A 17,161-nucleotide genomic window follows, 5' to 3' on the forward strand; every position below is an offset into this window, starting at 1 on the left:
TGGTCGTCACATGAGCCCTGCGCAACTGGCTTGTCATTTTCAGGCAACAGATGTGACAAAATGGCAGCCGTGATCTGGCTTTGCTGCTAAACTCATATTTCACAAACATATTATTAATCAGAATGTCATGCTTAGACAAGTGAAGACGCATAGAACTTTTTATTGCAAATAATTTGGGAGGGAGTTGACTTCCCCTTTAAGGACTACACAATTTAGAATACTGTATCAGATTACACCACCCTCGAAATAACTGAGCTACACACAAAAGCTGATGCTGTAGTTATCAGTCTATCTTTCGAACCAATTCAAGTCTATTTTACAGTCCGTGCTGGATTCCAAAGTGCATGTCACTATTTTTATCTTTATGTCTCTAATCAAGATCTTTTCCTAGTTCGTTTCAAATCAGTCCTCCTTTAAGAATGTCTCTGAATACGAATACCCTTAGAGCAATGCAGAGCTTTTTCCACCTTAAAATGACCTTAAGTTCTTCCCAACTCAAATCAGCGTCGCTTCCCGAGAATCCTGTCTGCTGGTTAATTACCAGAAATAGATCTGTCTTTTGGTGCATTCCTTTCCAAATAAGTCCAACCTAAGTGCATACTTTTACTAGCAATCACGATGGAGACACCTTACTGGAGACGGCCAAAGCTGCTCTTGTGGAATGTTTGTTGTCTTAGATGCTATACAAATGATGAGATGCTTCCTCCATCTCTTAACAGGATAAGAACTTTGGAGCGAGTAGCAGTTTATACAACCCAGATCATCGAGGCTGTTGTTGACTTAACACAGAATAGACGTCTCATGCAATGTGTGCCAGATGTTAAATCCACTACATGGAGAGTTGCGTTTGTGTCACATGACATTCAATAGCTTGTATGAGATACTTGCCGGGTAGTAGACCCCAAATTAATTAATTAATTATTGATCATATGCCATGAAATGTAAGTTATTCACTGAGGTCAAATTTGATATTTTGATTATTTTGTTTTTATAAACAAATTTAATAGTCTTCTGTTTATGAAATAAAATATATATTCAGTGCAGTATATCTCGGTAATGCATTGTAAGTAGAGTGTTAAATTACAAGAATGTTAATAATTCTCGGCGATACATGGCTCTGGATTGCTCCCAGCAGTTCTCCTGCCCAGTGACCCCAAAAGGAATTCCGAGAACCACTCTCAGTACAACTGAATCAACATGTGCTCTCACACTTGACTTTAATTAAAAACAATTGAGAGCTGATATCTTTCAGTATGGTACATACTACTCTTAAATCTGCCAGTGGAAAGATGTGCGATGCATATTCAGCCGATGTAAGTCGAGATCCACCGTTCCTGCAGCATGACTCGCTTTCTCTCTCTGCTTAACATTCTTTCACTGTCTTCCTGTCTCCTCCATTTTTTGGCCACTTCCTTCTCTGTGTGTTTTTTTTTTCAAACAGTATTCTGGGTCATACTTAAGTAAACCATATCGGATGTGGTTGAAGGTGAAGAAACCTTTGTGGGGATTTGAGAGAGCGTGGTAAAATTTGTGGAATTTATAAAGGTTTATAAAGATAGGGAATCCCCACCCTCTTTTTTTATCCCACTCCTCTTCTCTTGGTTGGCCTTATTTGGACATGTTGCTCCAACCAAAGCTGGAAGAGAGAGTTAGAAAACAGGGGAAGTGTAGTGCAGTTTTTCTTTTCTTGTTCCTTCCCTCTTCTTTCAACCCCAAAATAGCAGATTGGTCTGAGGCGAGGTGAAGTCGATTGTCATGCAGCTGAAGAAGAGGAACTGGATCTGTGTTAAACTCAACCGTGTCCTCATGCAAATGAGACCACTGCTCGCTCTCCTGCTTCAACTCTATCTATGAAAATGAGTCACAGTCACTGATAAGAGCCTCACATTATTGTTGTTCTTTCGAACTGACCTCACTCCTGTGGCCATGCACTCCCTTGGGTTGTCATACATGCTTGCACGCCCTATGAAGATCATGACCAAATGTTTTTTTTATCTTGTACAAAAGGGCTGCATGTACACATGGACTGACATGCACACAGTTGCTTGTTCCTCATCAAACCTTGCTGAAGCGCTTCCATTTTCATTCTTGAGTTGGGAATGTGTTTGAACTTGAAGTGTGCCGCACATGCACACGTAAATACACAAATACACATTTCAGAGAAGTGTAAATTATCTTGTCTTATATGTATCGTAACACAGTGCTAAATGATACATCATGGTCGAACACCATTGCTGTTCGGTGTGAATGAGTATACGTGATTTAAAAAAATAAAACAATTCTTTGATGTTAGGAATGCGCTGAAATGAAATCATTAAAATTCAAGTCCATTCATCCATTTACAGTTAAAGATCTTAAGTTGAATGACCCTGTTGAACACAATAATTTAAACTCCACCATTGTTTTCTTGAAAAATATGCCAGGAAAAGTGTCATGAGGACTAAAGAAAAGGAAATGGAAGTTATGGCGACATAACGGAAGCGTATAGCGTCAATCTGGTTAATGAGTCTCTATCCTGCTTATCCACTACAACAGGCGTGGGCAAACTACGGCCCGGGGGCCACTTGCGGCCCGTTAAATGTTTCAATCCGGCCCGCCAAACTTGAAAAAAAATTAAATGAATAAACTTTGTCAATGTTTTTTTTTTTCTAAATACGGTGGTGTGTCAAAGACACATATTTTGTTGTAATGCTTTTGTTCATTTTCATTCAAAATTAAATATCTTTTTTTTCGCCGATGAGGTGAGGTTACCAAAACACTCCATCCATCTGCACCTGGTCCGGCCCCTCTGCCAAATTTTAGAACCCATTGTGGCCCGCCAATCAAAAAGTTTGCCCACCCCTGCACTACAAGAAGACACCATATTTAAAGTCAAGTCAAATATTTCCTTCACAATAATGTGTGATGCGCAATCACTAATCTAAATGTGGTATTCTGGTTATCATCGAGTTTGTAAAATTAAGCAGCAAAATCCACTTTTATCCACCTGAGTGCGTGTGTGTGGAGGGGGGGGGCGGGGGTGCGTGTGTGTGTGGGTGTGCGTGTTGGTGTGTGTGCGTGTGTGTGTGCGTGTTGGTGTGTGTGTGTGTGCGTGTTGGTGTGTGTGTGTGTGGGGGGGGGGGTCATTTTGCCACTTGCTGTCGACATGAAAAATTCTCTCACAGTGAAGGTGAATTTTGCTGCTTAATTTGCATTCCGCGACTCCAATATTAATCAGAAAGCCGTGTTCGGGCACACATTGGGGCTGGACTCGCTCCTAAAATCAGGTTTCTCCAATCGTGCCGATGTCAGCAAACGCCTTCCGAATAGATTTCTTTAAAATTTCTTTTTAGAAACTTTTAATTTCACATCCCGAATGCTGACGAGTGCATGCTCAATGCCGCTAGCTACGCTGACCATAGATATTAGCTAAAGCAAGCTAGCCTTAGCTCCTTGATGAATCACATATTGGGTGTGTTTGTCTCAAAGTTCATTGTAAATTGACGAATTCGTTAGCATTTTTTTCTTCTTTTGCAGCTATGATACTAACTTTGTATTTTTTTTAAACCCGGGTTTTAACATCGAGACAATCGCGGGAGTCTTTGTTCAACGCAGCAGACACTGAGAGTGAAGGCTCTATCTATAGATATCTATGCGGACGCTCATGCGTAGCGCGCTGATGAGATGATCATTTGAATCATGTGCTTTGGAGCAGGGAGAGATGAAAAAATGCAAGATAGTGGCTCTCGAGGACCGAAGTTGGACACCTGTGTCCGACCCGTAGCATTTCAAAATATCTTGCGCAGCTTGGTAACTTATTGTGCTGTTGGCGTTTGAACATGCATTTGGAAAACATCGTGCCTCATATTGCTGTTTGTTTTGTCCCTCGCTTTACGTTGGGAAAACAAATAATCCTCACTCTGTTCCTGTCTCTTCACACTGTTTCCCCTGGGAAGACTGTCTCTTCAGACTATGTCCCATGAACCGCTACTCGGCCCAAAAGCAATTCTGGAAAGCGGCCAAGCCTGGAGGGAACACAGACACGGTGCTCCTTAACAAGCTGCACGTAAGAGTGACAACACTTTGGCCTCGCAGTCATCACTCCGGCCGAGGGCATAGCACACTAAGCTGTCCTCACGGCTCAAACACTCAACACAAAGATGGTAGATACAAATGTTTTCACAGTCATTTTCGGATTTTGCTAATAGATTTAGCTGATGTTTTGTAGTGATGTTATGGAATTGTACATGTTCTGTACGCCTACATGTTCTGATGTAGAGTTTTAAGCTTTCATTTTATAGACCATTATAAATCCTTTTACCCAATTTTTTTACTTGCTCCACACTTTCCTCCCTACCATCCAAACTATCAAACAATACCTTTGAAAGCAGTTGACCCCATTCTCATAAAAAAGGAACATTGAAATCTCTCCTTTATTAACATGGACATGGATAGACACAGTTTTGGTCTCGAGTGTGCATTTTCGCTTTTTTTTTTTTTTTTTTTGTAGTGCTTTATTGTCTCTGTTCATATCGGCAGACAATCTTCTTAAGTAAATACCTGAGAAATGTCCCATCAGTGCTTTCGACCTGACCCCTCCCTTATCTACATTTTTTTCTTTATAGCATGCAGCTGACCTGGAGAAGAAACAAAATGACTCAGAAAACAAAAAGCTGCTGGGAACAGTAATTCAGTACGGGAATGTTATTCAGGTTTGTCATAAGCGTTTGCCTTTAATTGACATTAGTCTCACTAATGTCTCACTTAGTGTATTGTAGAAAATTGCATTTGGCTCTTTTTTTACCTGATATTTTCTTACATGTCTAACAATACTAAAACCATTAAGATGTACAGTAGAATTAATATGTGAAAATTTTCCAGCTCAATTAATGTGGCTCCTGACAATGATCATGAGGCCATGTCTAAAGTGTATATTTTGGTGTCCCCTCTTGTATATTTTTATCTAGTTATTTTGGTTTATCTAATTTATTCTGCACAAACAACATCCCCCACTAAAAGTCTCCTCAATGAAAAAAAAAATAATTTACTTATACTATGTCCTTTCGCCCCCCCATTTTAGCTTCTCCACCTAAAGAGCAACAAATACCTGACAGTGAACAAGCGCTTGCCTGCACTCTTAGAAAAGAATGCCATGAGGGTGATGCTGGATCCTGCAGGAAATGAAGGCTCCTGGTTCTACATCCAACCCTTCTACAAGCTGCGCTCCATCGGGGACAGTGTGAGTCTCAACTTACACATGGGGAATTTACCACATATTGTGTTAGTTGTTGTAAAGACATGACTGTCTATGCCAGAATATAGTTAAACCTTTCAGAAAGCTTTTAAGAGCCATTTGAATCTGCAATAAAAGCACCTACTCGTTGAGGCAGAATACAAATAGTGACAAACGAAAAAAAAGTGAAAATCGGTTTAAGCGATCCCAGTGTCTTATTGTGTGAAAGTCCAATGGAAGTCTTTTGATGACACGTGTTTGGCTCAAATATCGGTGGATCCCTCACAAAATAAGTACAATATGATGAGCAGATGTCCTGTTTCCTGTTTCCTCTCCCTTTGCACAGCGAGATAAGGAGCAACTAAATTTTGTTGTTTTTTTTCAGGAAAATATCTGCTTCTACAATTCAAGTGCTAACTTTAAAACTAAGACACAAACAATAATTTTATTTGTTTGTTTTGTAATTACTGAAAATGTACCCCGGATCACTTTCTTCTATAACATCGATTAAGCTATATATATGCGGGTATTTATTTAAAAAAAAATGCTGACAAGTTTTTACAAAAATTATATATTTTCAGGTTTCAAGACCATCCCAATTTAACTCTGTAGTGGCATGATGAGTCGTATATGTAAAAGGTTCAATTTATTAAATAATAAATATTAAATAATATATTTTAAAAAAATAATAAAAAAATAAATAAATAAGTGCAGGAGTGCATGAGTCACCAATCAGATGGCATCTATTGTGCCTCAACATGGAGTTCCGCCAGGCCGCAGTAGGACTTTACCTGGTCATGAATCCTTCCTTAGCACGAGTGCAGCGTTTTTGGCTTGCATCTTGACAATAAGCAGCTCGCATTAGCTCCACCCAGACTCATTTTAGCTATTATAGAAGGTGTGATTATCAACAGGGCCTCAGAAGATACTCCTTGCTTTGTGTAGTTGTTACTGTAGCTTTTAAGAAATGGAAAAACAAATAAGATAAATAAAATCCACATCACTGAGGATAGATGTCGTTAACAAGCACAACTTTCATTTTTCAGTGTTTTGCATGTTGGCGGTGTTTTGTGTGACGACAGGTGGTGATTGGCGACAAAGTGGTCTTGAACCCGGTGAACGCAGGCCAGCCACTCCACGCCAGTACACACCAGCTCGTGGATAACCCGGGATGCAACGAGGTCTGGTGCCGCTGATGCGTCTCAACTCACGCCTTTTGATTTTTCTGTTGGCGTGTTTGGCTGTGGGGAATCTATTTTTAACACATTGCTGCTGCTCGGTTAACAGCCAGCTGATTGAACAGCCACCACCTCTCTCTGTACTCACAAAGTTGTGATTTAGCTCTTGTATGACTGCTTCTTTTTAACTCCGACAAACCTCTGTTCACGCTCATTTATAGAAAGTTGTTTTCAATAGCTTCTTGCTCACTTCCTTTTTTTTTTTTTTTTTTTTTTTTTTTTGGACGCTTTGCTACTAGAATATGTACATATAAAGAAATTGGCTGTCACGATCCGCTCACGTGATTTTCAGCTGATCGATAACGTCTGTCAAAGATCAGATCTTTTAATTTTTCTTAATTTCGAAAGCCAACAATAAAACATTTTGTTTACTTGAATTGAACCAGAGCTGACTTAACGCTATTTAAAAAGTTATTATTTTGTAATACCTTATTCAGACCTTTAAGTATTACTTAATAAATAGTAATACTTAATAAAATACCCGGACTTGGGTGCAAGGACTTTACTAGAATTAATTGATGTACAAAGTGTTACGTGTTTAAAAAAAAAAAAAAAAAAAAAAGGAGTTCCAGCTTGATTTATAAAAGCACACTTCTTCCCCACTGCATGGATCAATGAATCAATTTAAACACTACACTACTCCTTTAACCATGACTAAGTATTAGATTATCCCTTCAGTCACATCACTCTCCTGTTTCTTTTGATTTTTTTTCAGGTGAATTCAGTCAACTGCAACACAAGCTGGAAGATTGTCTTGTTCATGAAATGGAGCGACAATCAGGAGATCATCTTAAAAGGGGTTTGTCCATCATCATCACCTTTTGATATAGCCGGTGTCTCAGTTATTCCGATTGCGTTCAAAGTTCCCAACATGGGCCAACATACAGTATGTATCTTATCAATTAATAATAATAATAATAATAATGAATTAATAATAATGAATTATTGTCACAGATAACAAAATGCACTTAATGCACGGCAATTTTACTGTTACACCATCTCACAATTATTCTTAATCAGTGCGTGTTGATTGAATGCAGGCCAGACGCACTGTTTTTTTTTTTGTTTGTTTGTTTAATTAAAGCTCATGATGCATCTTGTAAATCCACAACAGGACACTTTGTTCCTGAGTACCTTTCATATTAAGCTGCGAATAGGCAATAAAAAAAATGCCTTGTGCTTCTGTCCAGGGCGATGTGGTACGCTTATTTCATGCAGAGCAGGAAAAATTCCTCACTTGTGATGATCACAGAAAAAAACAATACGTCTTTCTTCGCACCACTGGACGGCAGTCAGCTACCTCAGCAACCAGCAGCAAAGCCCTCTGGGAAATAGAGGTGAGAGGAAACAAGTTGTTTAAAATTCCCTTGCTTTGTCGCTGTTTAGTAAATCCTATGCCTGCAACTGTCTATACATCAGGTCGTACAACATGATCCCTGCCGAGGGGGGGCAGGCTACTGGAACAGTCTGTTCAGGTTTAAACACCTAGCCACTGGACATTACCTTGCTTCAGAGGTCAGTCAGTCACAAAATTGTTTAACGCAATGTCATTCAGATTTCGTTTGATATTGAGAAGCACTGTCATAAGAATTTCAAAGAAATTACAGTATACATTTTTAATATTCAATGTGCACAATTGACGGGTATTAAATGAATGGATATTTTGAATTCCTCGCAAAACCTTTTTCTAAAGCGCAACTTTTTATTAATTATTTTCTACAAATAATGTGTTTTGTGTATTTACAGGTGAATCTAGAGTATGAAGAGGAGAGTCTGGAGTCACGTGCCTCAGTAAGAGCCAAACTGCTCTCATACATACTGTTCTAAGTAGTTCCACTCCCAGAACAATTAACAATAAATACCAAACTATTTTATTATTTCAAACAGTCACAAAATTGAAAAAGACAGGCTTTTGGGAAGAGTGCAACAGTCTCACTACTTGTTTTTTCCAGTACTGCTGTCTATTCACGTGTTTGGGTATTGATGACCAGCAGATGGCAGTGACTCACTGTTAATTCTGCTTCACTATTCAAGCAGCTGAGTGCTCTTGTTTTCTAGTCCAGAGTCATTGCGTCATTAATGACTTTAAAATTCTTCTGAGAGAAGTATATAGAGCAAAGTATTTCTTTAATTGTCATTTAACTGTCTGTCTGATCTCAACAGCATATTAATTCAGGATATCTATTGTAGTTAAGCTGATTAGCCTCATTTACATATCAAACAACCACCATTAACCAATTAAAGGAGCCTTCTTCAAAAGCAGTCATTTATTTTTTAACTGGGAAAATTTTGTTTAGTGAAGCATTTGTTTTGTGATCCGAACAAAAATGGTTTTATCTGCTGCATTTCCTGCTGCAGTGCCTACACTCAATTCCTAGAAATCCCCTCACAACATCAAAGCGGGAGACCCTTTCTCTGCTAAAGCTTCTTACCTTTGCTTTAAAATGTCTTTTTAATGTATTTTCTACAACATGTTTTCTACTTCCAGTTGGATTCAGAGCAAGAGGCCTTGCGAGCCCGTTTGAGAAATGTTCAAGAAAAAGTCATGTACACACTTGTCTCCGTCCCTGATGGAAATGATATTTCTTCGATATTTGAGCTGGACCCGACCACGTTAAGAGGAGGCGACTCGCTCGTACCCAGGTACTCTAGTTAATTAGTTTGTTCAATTGACATAATGTGATTCATAGGCGCGCATAACTCCCGAGTGAGCATAGAGTCCACTCTGGTACGCCTCATGTGTAACCTATCGGCCTGACCTTGTTTCTCCATCGTGTTGCGCAACATGTTCATAAGTGCACTTTGCCTTTGTTTATATTCATCTTGCATTTCGCTTGCCTTCAGACTTGCTATATGAGCCTATGCAATAATAGCAAAATTATATCAATAAATTAAAAAGAATTAAATGTGATTTCAGGAATTCGTACGTGCGCCTCAGACACCTGTGCACCAACACTTGGGTTCACAGCACCAACCAACCCATTGACAAAGAGGAGGAAAAACCTGTCATGCTTCGTGTAAGTGGGTCTAGTTGTGCGTCTGCACTAATTGAAAAAAAACGTTAGTGATGAGCTGATGTAAATTGTTTCTTTCCTTACCTACACTGTGTGGAGAAAAATATTTAAATGGAGGAAAATGTTTTTTATTAATGTCGGGTTACAATCTCTATAGGCTAAATTTGTCTCAGACTTTCCGTATGCTAATCATAGATTGGCACGTCTGCACTGAAAGAGGACAAAGAGGCTTTTGCAATCGTGCCCGTCTCGCCCGCTGAAGTGCGAGATCTTGACTTTGCCAACGATGCCAGTAAAGTGCTGGCCTGTATTGCGGGAAAGCTTGAAAAAGGCACCATCACGCAGAATGAAAGAAGGTACGACGCCCTGGCTTAAATTTCTGTTCTGTTCTTTGAATTATGTTGATTTTTCTCTCTTGCATGACCAATCAGAGCAGTTACAAAACTTCTCGAAGATCTCGTCTTCTTTGTTGTTGACATTCCCAACAATGGACAGGATGTTCTTGAGATTACAGTCAACAAACCAAACAGAGAAAGGCAGAAACTCATGCGAGAACAGAATATTCTTAAACAGGTACCGGTTCTAATTCAGCGCTCTGTGTGGTGCAAATACCTTTGTTAGATCTCATAGACATTCAAATCCTTTTTTGGATTCAGATCTTCAAGCTGCTTCAGGCTCCCTTTACTGACAGCGGCGATGGCCCAATGCTTCGATTGGAGGAGCTCGCCGACCAGCGCCACGCCCCCTTCAGACACATCTGCCGACTATGTTACCGGGTTTTGCGTCACTCCCAGCAGGACTATCGCAAGAATCAGGTGCAGGTTTTCTGGACTAGCGGTTCTTAATTTTTGAGTGACTTGGTATAACTTTTAGTTGCAGCTGCAGTGCGTTCTGACATGTCTTCCAGCAACTCAAAAGTTTTCTCTGTCGCAGCACTAATGTGTTTAATCAAATAAAATTCGGGGAATCTTTGGCGTGAAATTGAGTAAATCATAATTGTGCTTTTTTCTGTTTGCAAGGTTTTTTAGCAAATAAATTTTGAATACAAATATCCAAAAACATACACAGCTGCAAATCCTAGAAGTACTAAAATCATTTCAAACTTTCAACAAGATAAACTTGCAGTGGGAACTGGAATGGAAAACTTGATTTGGGCTTTTTTTTTTCTATCCAAATGTGTGACTCTATGAATCAAGCGAGATGAAGGACTTGTTTTGAAAATCTTTTTATAGAACCTGACAAGATCAAGCTTTGACTTTGGACTAATTGCTGCCTCTTTGAATCCACAGGAATATATTGCCAAACAGTTTCGCTTCATGCAGAAACAAATTGGCTATGATGTTCTGGCAGAAGACACAATCACAGCTCTTCTCCATAACAACCGCAAGTTACTGGAGAAACACATTACGGCTGCAGAGATTGACACGTTTGTCAGCCTGGTCCGCAAGAATCGTGAGCCCAGGTTGGTAAACATCCGTGTGGTGAACCAACCGGAACGGAAAGCTGCTGATTTGATTGCAATGGATTTCCATTGAGATTTTTTTTGCCCTAAAATATTTTTTTTTTCTCAGGCATTGATTTCATAGTTTTTAAAGAGGAATGCAATATGTTGCTTGTTTTTGTTTATGTAGTATGTTTTGTGTGTATGTCTAGGTTCTTGGACTACTTGTCGGACTTGTGTGTGTCCATGAATAAGTCCATTCCTGTGACCCAGGAGCTGATTTGCAATGCTGTGCTGGATCCGTCTAACGCTGACATCCTAATTGAAACAAAGTAAGTGTTCCCAAATGAGGCTTGTGCTGATCGCACTTCAGCCACATGGTCTGTTTTAGATCAAGAGTGTAATTCATTAAGTAGACTTATTAAGCTATAATGAAATGCAATTACAAAATGACAAATCTATGTGCCAGAAAAGAGGTTGATTGTAACACCGCCTAAACGTGACTCATATGTTAGCGGTACCAATGAAATGATTCAGTTCATATGAAAAAACAGATAAGATTTTGTTTCAGACAGACCGTCCAGTTTTAAGTGTGTTTATTTCAAAATACTCTACTAATCAAATTTTTTTTTATCTTTCTGATCGTGACATAACATCTTCATACCTTTTAATCATCATTTTTCTTGATCATTTTCTCTTCATCATACCCTGCTGCTGCAGACTCGTACTGTCAAGATTTGAAATCGAAGGCGAAGCACTTGGAGACAACTCTGAGGAGTCGGAGGAAGATGAAGAGGAAGTGTGGTTGTTCTGGAAGGACAGCAATAAAGAGATCCGCAGTAAAAGCATCAGGGAGCTGGCCCAAGATGCCAAGGAGGGTCAAAAGGAGGACCAGGAGGTGATCAGTTATTATAGGTAGTTATTGGCCATTTGTCCCCAAAGAAATGCTTTTGAGGTTTGTTGCGTGGTAATCATGGTTCTTCTTGAATGTTTGTCCTTTTGTAGGTACCAACTGAACCTGTTTGCCAGGATGTGTTTGGACAGACAGTACCTGGCGATTAACAAGATCTCCGGTCAGCTGGATGTCGACTTGATCTTGCGCTGCATGTCGGATGAAGACCTACCTTACGATCTGCGAGCCTCGTTTTGCCGCATGATGCTGCACATGCATGTAGACCGTGACCCCCAGGAACAGGTCACGCCCGTTAAATACGCACGACTGTGGTCGGAGATTCCATCTGAAATTGCAATTGACGAGTGAGTAAATGGGCAAATTTTGACAATTGTGTTCACATTTTCATATTTTTTTTTGTCTGTATTCATCCTTGAAATGATCTCTATGTAGTTATGACAACGACGGAACATCTAAAGATGAAATTAAGGAGCGATTCTCACAGACTATGGAGTTTGTAGAGAACTATCTCAGAGATGTGGTTTGTCAGAGCTTTCCATTTGCAGATAAAGAAAAGAATAAGCTCACCTTTGAGGTGAGTTTTACCAGTTTGGCATATAAAACACAGTCACAATCATGGCACACATTCTGGGAGGGAAAAAAAAAGCAACAAAATAATACCTTCCTTGGCTTTTTTTTTTTTTTTAGGTGGTAAATTTGTCAAGGAATCTGATTTATTTTGGATTTTACAACTTCAGCGACTTACTAAGACTCACCAAGATCCTGCTAGCTATTCTAGACTGTGTCCATGTGAGCACAATTTTCCCTTTCAACAAGCTGGAAAAGGGAGACGAGAGCAAAGGTATGAAACCCAGGAAGGATGGGTACTCGCAGGAGAACTCACTTTCGGCTTTGCCTAGTCCGTCCTTTTTTAAAAACTTCTTGTCCTCCGTTAAAAAAAATAAGCGTTTGTCCAGGACGAAAGGGGCATCCCTGGTAATTAAAACGATGAGTTGTTTTTTTGTTTTTTTTTCTTTCGGGTGCATTTGTATGTTCGTCTAGGCAGTAATGTGATGAGGTCCATTCATGGCGTTGGGGAGCTGATGTCCCAGGTCGTCCTCAGAGGTGGTGGCTTTCTACCTACAACGTCAAATAGCAGCTCCAATGGAAACGCAGTCAAGTCTCAGACTGAACCAGAGAAACAGGACATTTTGGTCATGGACACCAAGCTGAAGATCATTGAGATCCTGCAGGTACATGAAACGCAATCACAATGACACCCATAAATAAATAAATGAAATGTTTGACACATTTCATGATTTGCTCTTCGACACAGTTCATATTAAATGTCCGCCTGGACTATAGAATCTCCTGTCTGCTGTCCATCTTTAAGAGGGAGTTTGATGAAAGCAACTCCCAAAGTGAATTATCTGTAACTGGAACAGTTGAAGGTCCAAACAATATGCCAGGTGAGATTAATATGTTGCTCCATATTTTGATCTGGCCAATGATTTTACTCGTGCCATTTTAGGAGCATTGGATTTTGAACACATAGAGGAGCAGGCTGAAGGGATCTTTGGTGGAAGGTAATCACACTTGGAATATAGCCGTCACAAAGCAGTATGAGTAACTTAAAATCATTACGCTGTGTGCGGCCAGTGAAGAGAACACCCCCTTGGACCTGGACGATCATGGCGGACGCACTTTCCTGAGAGTCCTTCTCCACTTGACCATGCACGACTATCCCCCTCTGGTTTCCAGGGCCCTCCAACTGCTATTTCGGCACTTCAGTCAAAGGCAGGAGGTGCTTCAGGCGTTTAAACAGGTATTGTCCCACATTATATGAATGATAACCACAGCACAGTGCAGAACATTTTTTTCCTGCTTTTTATATCATCATGTCAACCAGGTCCAGTTGTTAGTGACCAGCCAAGACGTGGAGAATTACAAACAAATTAAGTTTGACCTGGACCAACTGCGCTCCATCGTGGAGAAGTCTGAGCTGTGGGTGTACAAAAGGCAGGGGCCAGATGAGGTATTGGATACCGGAGAGGGGCTGTCCACTGAGTCTGAGCATAAAGAGGTACCAACAAATTTGGATTTAATGCTGAAAAATATACCTCGTCCATAAACATGGTGTAACGAAAAAAGCATTTTTTTCCTGTTGCTTCAAAGCGCTGAGGGTTGGAGAGTCTTGAATTTAAAAAACTTTGTTGAACTAACCTGCAAATATTGCTAAATTTTGTCCTTTTTGTAAAAAAATATTTTTGTAAACTAACGTCCCAGTTTAATTATTTTAACTAATTTCTGTCAATTACAAAAAAAAAAACAAAAAACAAGCAACTGAATACTGTCAAGAACATGTCGGGAAACCTACCGGATTTTATTTAATTTTTTTACTCTCTGTGGATTAGAGTGAGGACTCACAAGTTACCGATGATTTAATGGTGTAATATATTCATTCACCTGACGCCAATAAAGACAACGTTGGTTCAGTTCCCACTCTGTGACAGTGTGAACGTGAGATTGAATGGTTGCTGTGACTGTGACTCACCCCGAAAGTCAGTCAGGGTAGGCTCAAGCGTATCCACGACCCCAAGGAGAAAAAGCGGCTTAGAAAATTCATGAATGGATGGATGAATTTACCTCAGTAACTACGCTACTTCATCTTAAGAGTCAAATTTATGAATCTTTCCCAGGTGCATCCTTGTCCTTGTAATAAGATCACTTGATAACCCGGCTCGTCCAAATAGCCCACTTGGACCTTGCTCTTTTGTGTGTAATTGATTTTTAGGGGCAGTCTGGAGGAGCTGATAAGCCAAAGAAACCAGAGAGCACCAGTAGTTACAACTACAGGGTGGTAAAAGAGGTAATCGTCATCCATCAAATGGGTTGCCAATTTAACAAGATGTTTGGTGCATTTCGGTTTTTTTTAAAACTATGATCACTTCTTAATATTTTCTCTCCTTTTAGATCCTCCTCCGCCTCTGCAGGCTTTGTGTCCAGGAAGGTCAGTCAGGTAGGAAGAGCAAGAAGCAGCAACAGAGGCTACTTCGGAACATGGGCGCTCATGCTGTCGTCCTGGAGCTACTACAGATCCCGTATGAGAAGGTGTCTGTGACCTACAATTTTGTAACCTAATCTGCCTTTTTGTATTCTAAGTGAACAAATTATGATTTATTTTTTTTTTGCACCAGGGTGAAGATTTACGCATGCAGGATATCATGAAGTTGGCTCATCAGTTCCTCCAAAACTTCTGTGCTGGGAACCAACAGAACCAAGCTCTGCTTCACAAGCACATTAATCTCTTCCTCAACCCCGGGGTGAGCTATGGTTGCTCCAGTGGCAAGTCCCAATGTTTAAAGTTGTGCAATTTTTTGCCTTTGCTACTTTTTTTTTTTTCAGATCTTGGAAGCAATCACCATGCAGCATATTTTCATGAACAATTTCCAGCTTTGTAGTGAAATCAATGAGCGTGTGGTTCAGCACTTTGTCCACTGCATTGAGACACATGGACGCAACGTCCAGTATCTCAAATTTCTGCAGACTATCGTCAAAGCAGAGAATAAATTCATCAAAAAGTGTCAGGACATCGTTATGGCCGAGGTGAGGTACCATTTGCACCGGTTAACGCCCTTGTCCTCGTTGAAGTCTTGTCCTCAAGCCAACATCTCTTTTTTTTTGTGTTGCTGCACAGCTGGTGAATGCGGGCGAAGACGTTTTGGTCTTCTATAATGATCGCGCCTCCTTTCAAACTCTAGTACAGATGATGCGATCAGAGCGAGATCGTATGGATGAGAACAGCCCGCTGATGTACCACATTCACCTGGTGGAGCTTTTAGCCGTTTGCACAGAGGGCAAGAACGTCTACACGGAAATCAAATGTAACTCGTTGCTGCCACTGGATGACATTGTGCGAGTGGTGACCAACGAGGACTGCATCCCAGAGGTGAGGAGAACGTCAAGATAGACGCATGACATAAATACATTTCTAATAGTTAGCCTTGTAATTATTCCAATAAAATATCTCATCTCACTTGTGTATGTAGGTCAAAATTGCCTATATCAACTTCCTAAATCACTGCTACGTGGACACTGAGGTGGAAATGAAGGAAATCTACACTTCCAACCACATGTGGAAGCTCTTTGAGAACTTCCTAGTTGACATTTGCAGAGTAGGTAACGTGTGTATTGATTGAATAGATGGTGAACTCAAATGAACTTCAACTGATTGTTTTGTTCGCAGGTTTGCAACAATACGAGTGACCGTAAGCACGCCGACACCATCCTGGAGCGCTATGTGACTGAGACCGTCATGAGCATTGTCACCACTTTTTTTAGCTCACCTTTTTCTGACCAGAGCACTACCTTGCAGGTAACTATAATGACGTCAGACTACACAAATGTGCACAAAGTAGTCCATGGAGTGTGACATATTCAATGATTGGTCGTTTGGCGTCTGGGACGCTGTACAACCACCACTAAGAAAGTCTGCCTTGTCAGAGAGTTTGTATAGGGTGACATGTCCTACGTCGTCCTTCGAATGGTTCTTTGGCGTTGGCCAATAGGAAGACAGTGCCCTCCGACTTATGACGAGAGACTGCACATGGTGCACACATACAAACAATCAGAATGGCAAAAATTGAAATGGACAGTAAAGGAGAAATATTGGAAAGTGTATGAAGCATTTCAACTCATGCTTTGTTTGCTCTACACGACCTCGGGCATAATCTAACAGTGGTGGGCCATCAAGGCCTTCTCTGCTGGCCTAACATAATCAAAAAAACATGATCATATTCTTCACATTGATCTCATATTATATCCTAGTGTTGAATTTTTGGTTAGCGTTTTTATCCAATCAGAATTCAGCTAGCTCGTGTTGCCAGGCAGATTTCATAATACCAGTGTGTGACAAGTGTGCAATTCTGAAGGAACTTTTGAATTGGATACTCGTTAGATTATTCAGTTGTATGTAATGATATCGCTGCCAAAAATACAAAATACTGTCCTAAGCTCACCCGTGGATCACCCTGGCCAGTACGTCAGACGTATCCAGTGCTCTCCTGTTCCTCTGAGTCTCAGGTGTCTGTCATTACGAGGAGTGACTGGCTTTTCCAAGAAGCAGCTAACATGAGACGGGCGGCTAGATTAGATTCATGTTTTTCCCTCACTTATTAACAGTTGTGTTGAGATTAGAACCGTGGTGTCCACTGAAGTAACCTTAGGTCATGGCAGTGTATATGAGTCTCTCTGCTATTCCACAAATACAGTGGTGCCTTGAGACATAAGTGAGTCTAGCCGTCTGGCCAAATTTTTTTGCTTTGACTTGCGAGGGCTTTATGGTCAACTCAAGAGTTTGACAAA

At 40.3% G+C, this 17,161-nt stretch overlaps 1 protein-coding gene across 4 annotated transcripts in view; it reads left to right on the plus strand.

The window, feature by feature from the left end:
• Nucleotides 1-17,161, plus strand: part of LOC148327228 (inositol 1,4,5-trisphosphate-gated calcium channel ITPR1) — a 53,675-nt gene that overhangs the window by 6,136 nt on the left and 30,378 nt on the right. For all 4 annotated transcript variants that reach the window (XM_088307979.1, XM_088307980.1, XM_088307982.1 and 1 more), the window contains exons 4-34: nucleotides 3,936-4,045; nucleotides 4,605-4,691; nucleotides 5,060-5,218; nucleotides 6,295-6,393; nucleotides 7,166-7,249; nucleotides 7,641-7,787; nucleotides 7,870-7,965; nucleotides 8,197-8,241; nucleotides 8,939-9,093; nucleotides 9,368-9,467; nucleotides 9,660-9,820; nucleotides 9,896-10,037; nucleotides 10,121-10,279; nucleotides 10,754-10,926; nucleotides 11,118-11,237; nucleotides 11,626-11,820; nucleotides 11,911-12,162; nucleotides 12,251-12,392; nucleotides 12,506-12,659; nucleotides 12,860-13,050; nucleotides 13,134-13,266; nucleotides 13,329-13,383; nucleotides 13,457-13,622; nucleotides 13,707-13,880; nucleotides 14,592-14,666; nucleotides 14,771-14,908; nucleotides 14,995-15,120; nucleotides 15,203-15,403; nucleotides 15,495-15,746; nucleotides 15,847-15,972; nucleotides 16,044-16,172. In XM_088307979.1, the coding sequence (XP_088164105.1) occupies nucleotides 3,936-4,045; nucleotides 4,605-4,691; nucleotides 5,060-5,218; nucleotides 6,295-6,393; nucleotides 7,166-7,249; nucleotides 7,641-7,787; nucleotides 7,870-7,965; nucleotides 8,197-8,241; nucleotides 8,939-9,093; nucleotides 9,368-9,467; nucleotides 9,660-9,820; nucleotides 9,896-10,037; nucleotides 10,121-10,279; nucleotides 10,754-10,926; nucleotides 11,118-11,237; nucleotides 11,626-11,820; nucleotides 11,911-12,162; nucleotides 12,251-12,392; nucleotides 12,506-12,659; nucleotides 12,860-13,050; nucleotides 13,134-13,266; nucleotides 13,329-13,383; nucleotides 13,457-13,622; nucleotides 13,707-13,880; nucleotides 14,592-14,666; nucleotides 14,771-14,908; nucleotides 14,995-15,120; nucleotides 15,203-15,403; nucleotides 15,495-15,746; nucleotides 15,847-15,972; nucleotides 16,044-16,172 (4,346 nt within the window). The remainder of the gene's footprint in view (nucleotides 1-3,935; nucleotides 4,046-4,604; nucleotides 4,692-5,059; nucleotides 5,219-6,294; nucleotides 6,394-7,165; nucleotides 7,250-7,640; nucleotides 7,788-7,869; nucleotides 7,966-8,196; nucleotides 8,242-8,938; nucleotides 9,094-9,367; nucleotides 9,468-9,659; nucleotides 9,821-9,895; nucleotides 10,038-10,120; nucleotides 10,280-10,753; nucleotides 10,927-11,117; nucleotides 11,238-11,625; nucleotides 11,821-11,910; nucleotides 12,163-12,250; nucleotides 12,393-12,505; nucleotides 12,660-12,859; nucleotides 13,051-13,133; nucleotides 13,267-13,328; nucleotides 13,384-13,456; nucleotides 13,623-13,706; nucleotides 13,881-14,591; nucleotides 14,667-14,770; nucleotides 14,909-14,994; nucleotides 15,121-15,202; nucleotides 15,404-15,494; nucleotides 15,747-15,846; nucleotides 15,973-16,043; nucleotides 16,173-17,161) is intronic.

The sequence above is a fragment of the Idiotropiscis lumnitzeri genome, chromosome 11 (genome assembly GCF_059441095.1).
Source record: "Idiotropiscis lumnitzeri isolate Australia: NSW breed Sydney's pygmy pipehorse chromosome 11, RoL_Ilum_1.0, whole genome shotgun sequence".
Taxonomy (NCBI): Eukaryota; Metazoa; Chordata; class Actinopteri; order Syngnathiformes; family Syngnathidae; genus Idiotropiscis; species Idiotropiscis lumnitzeri.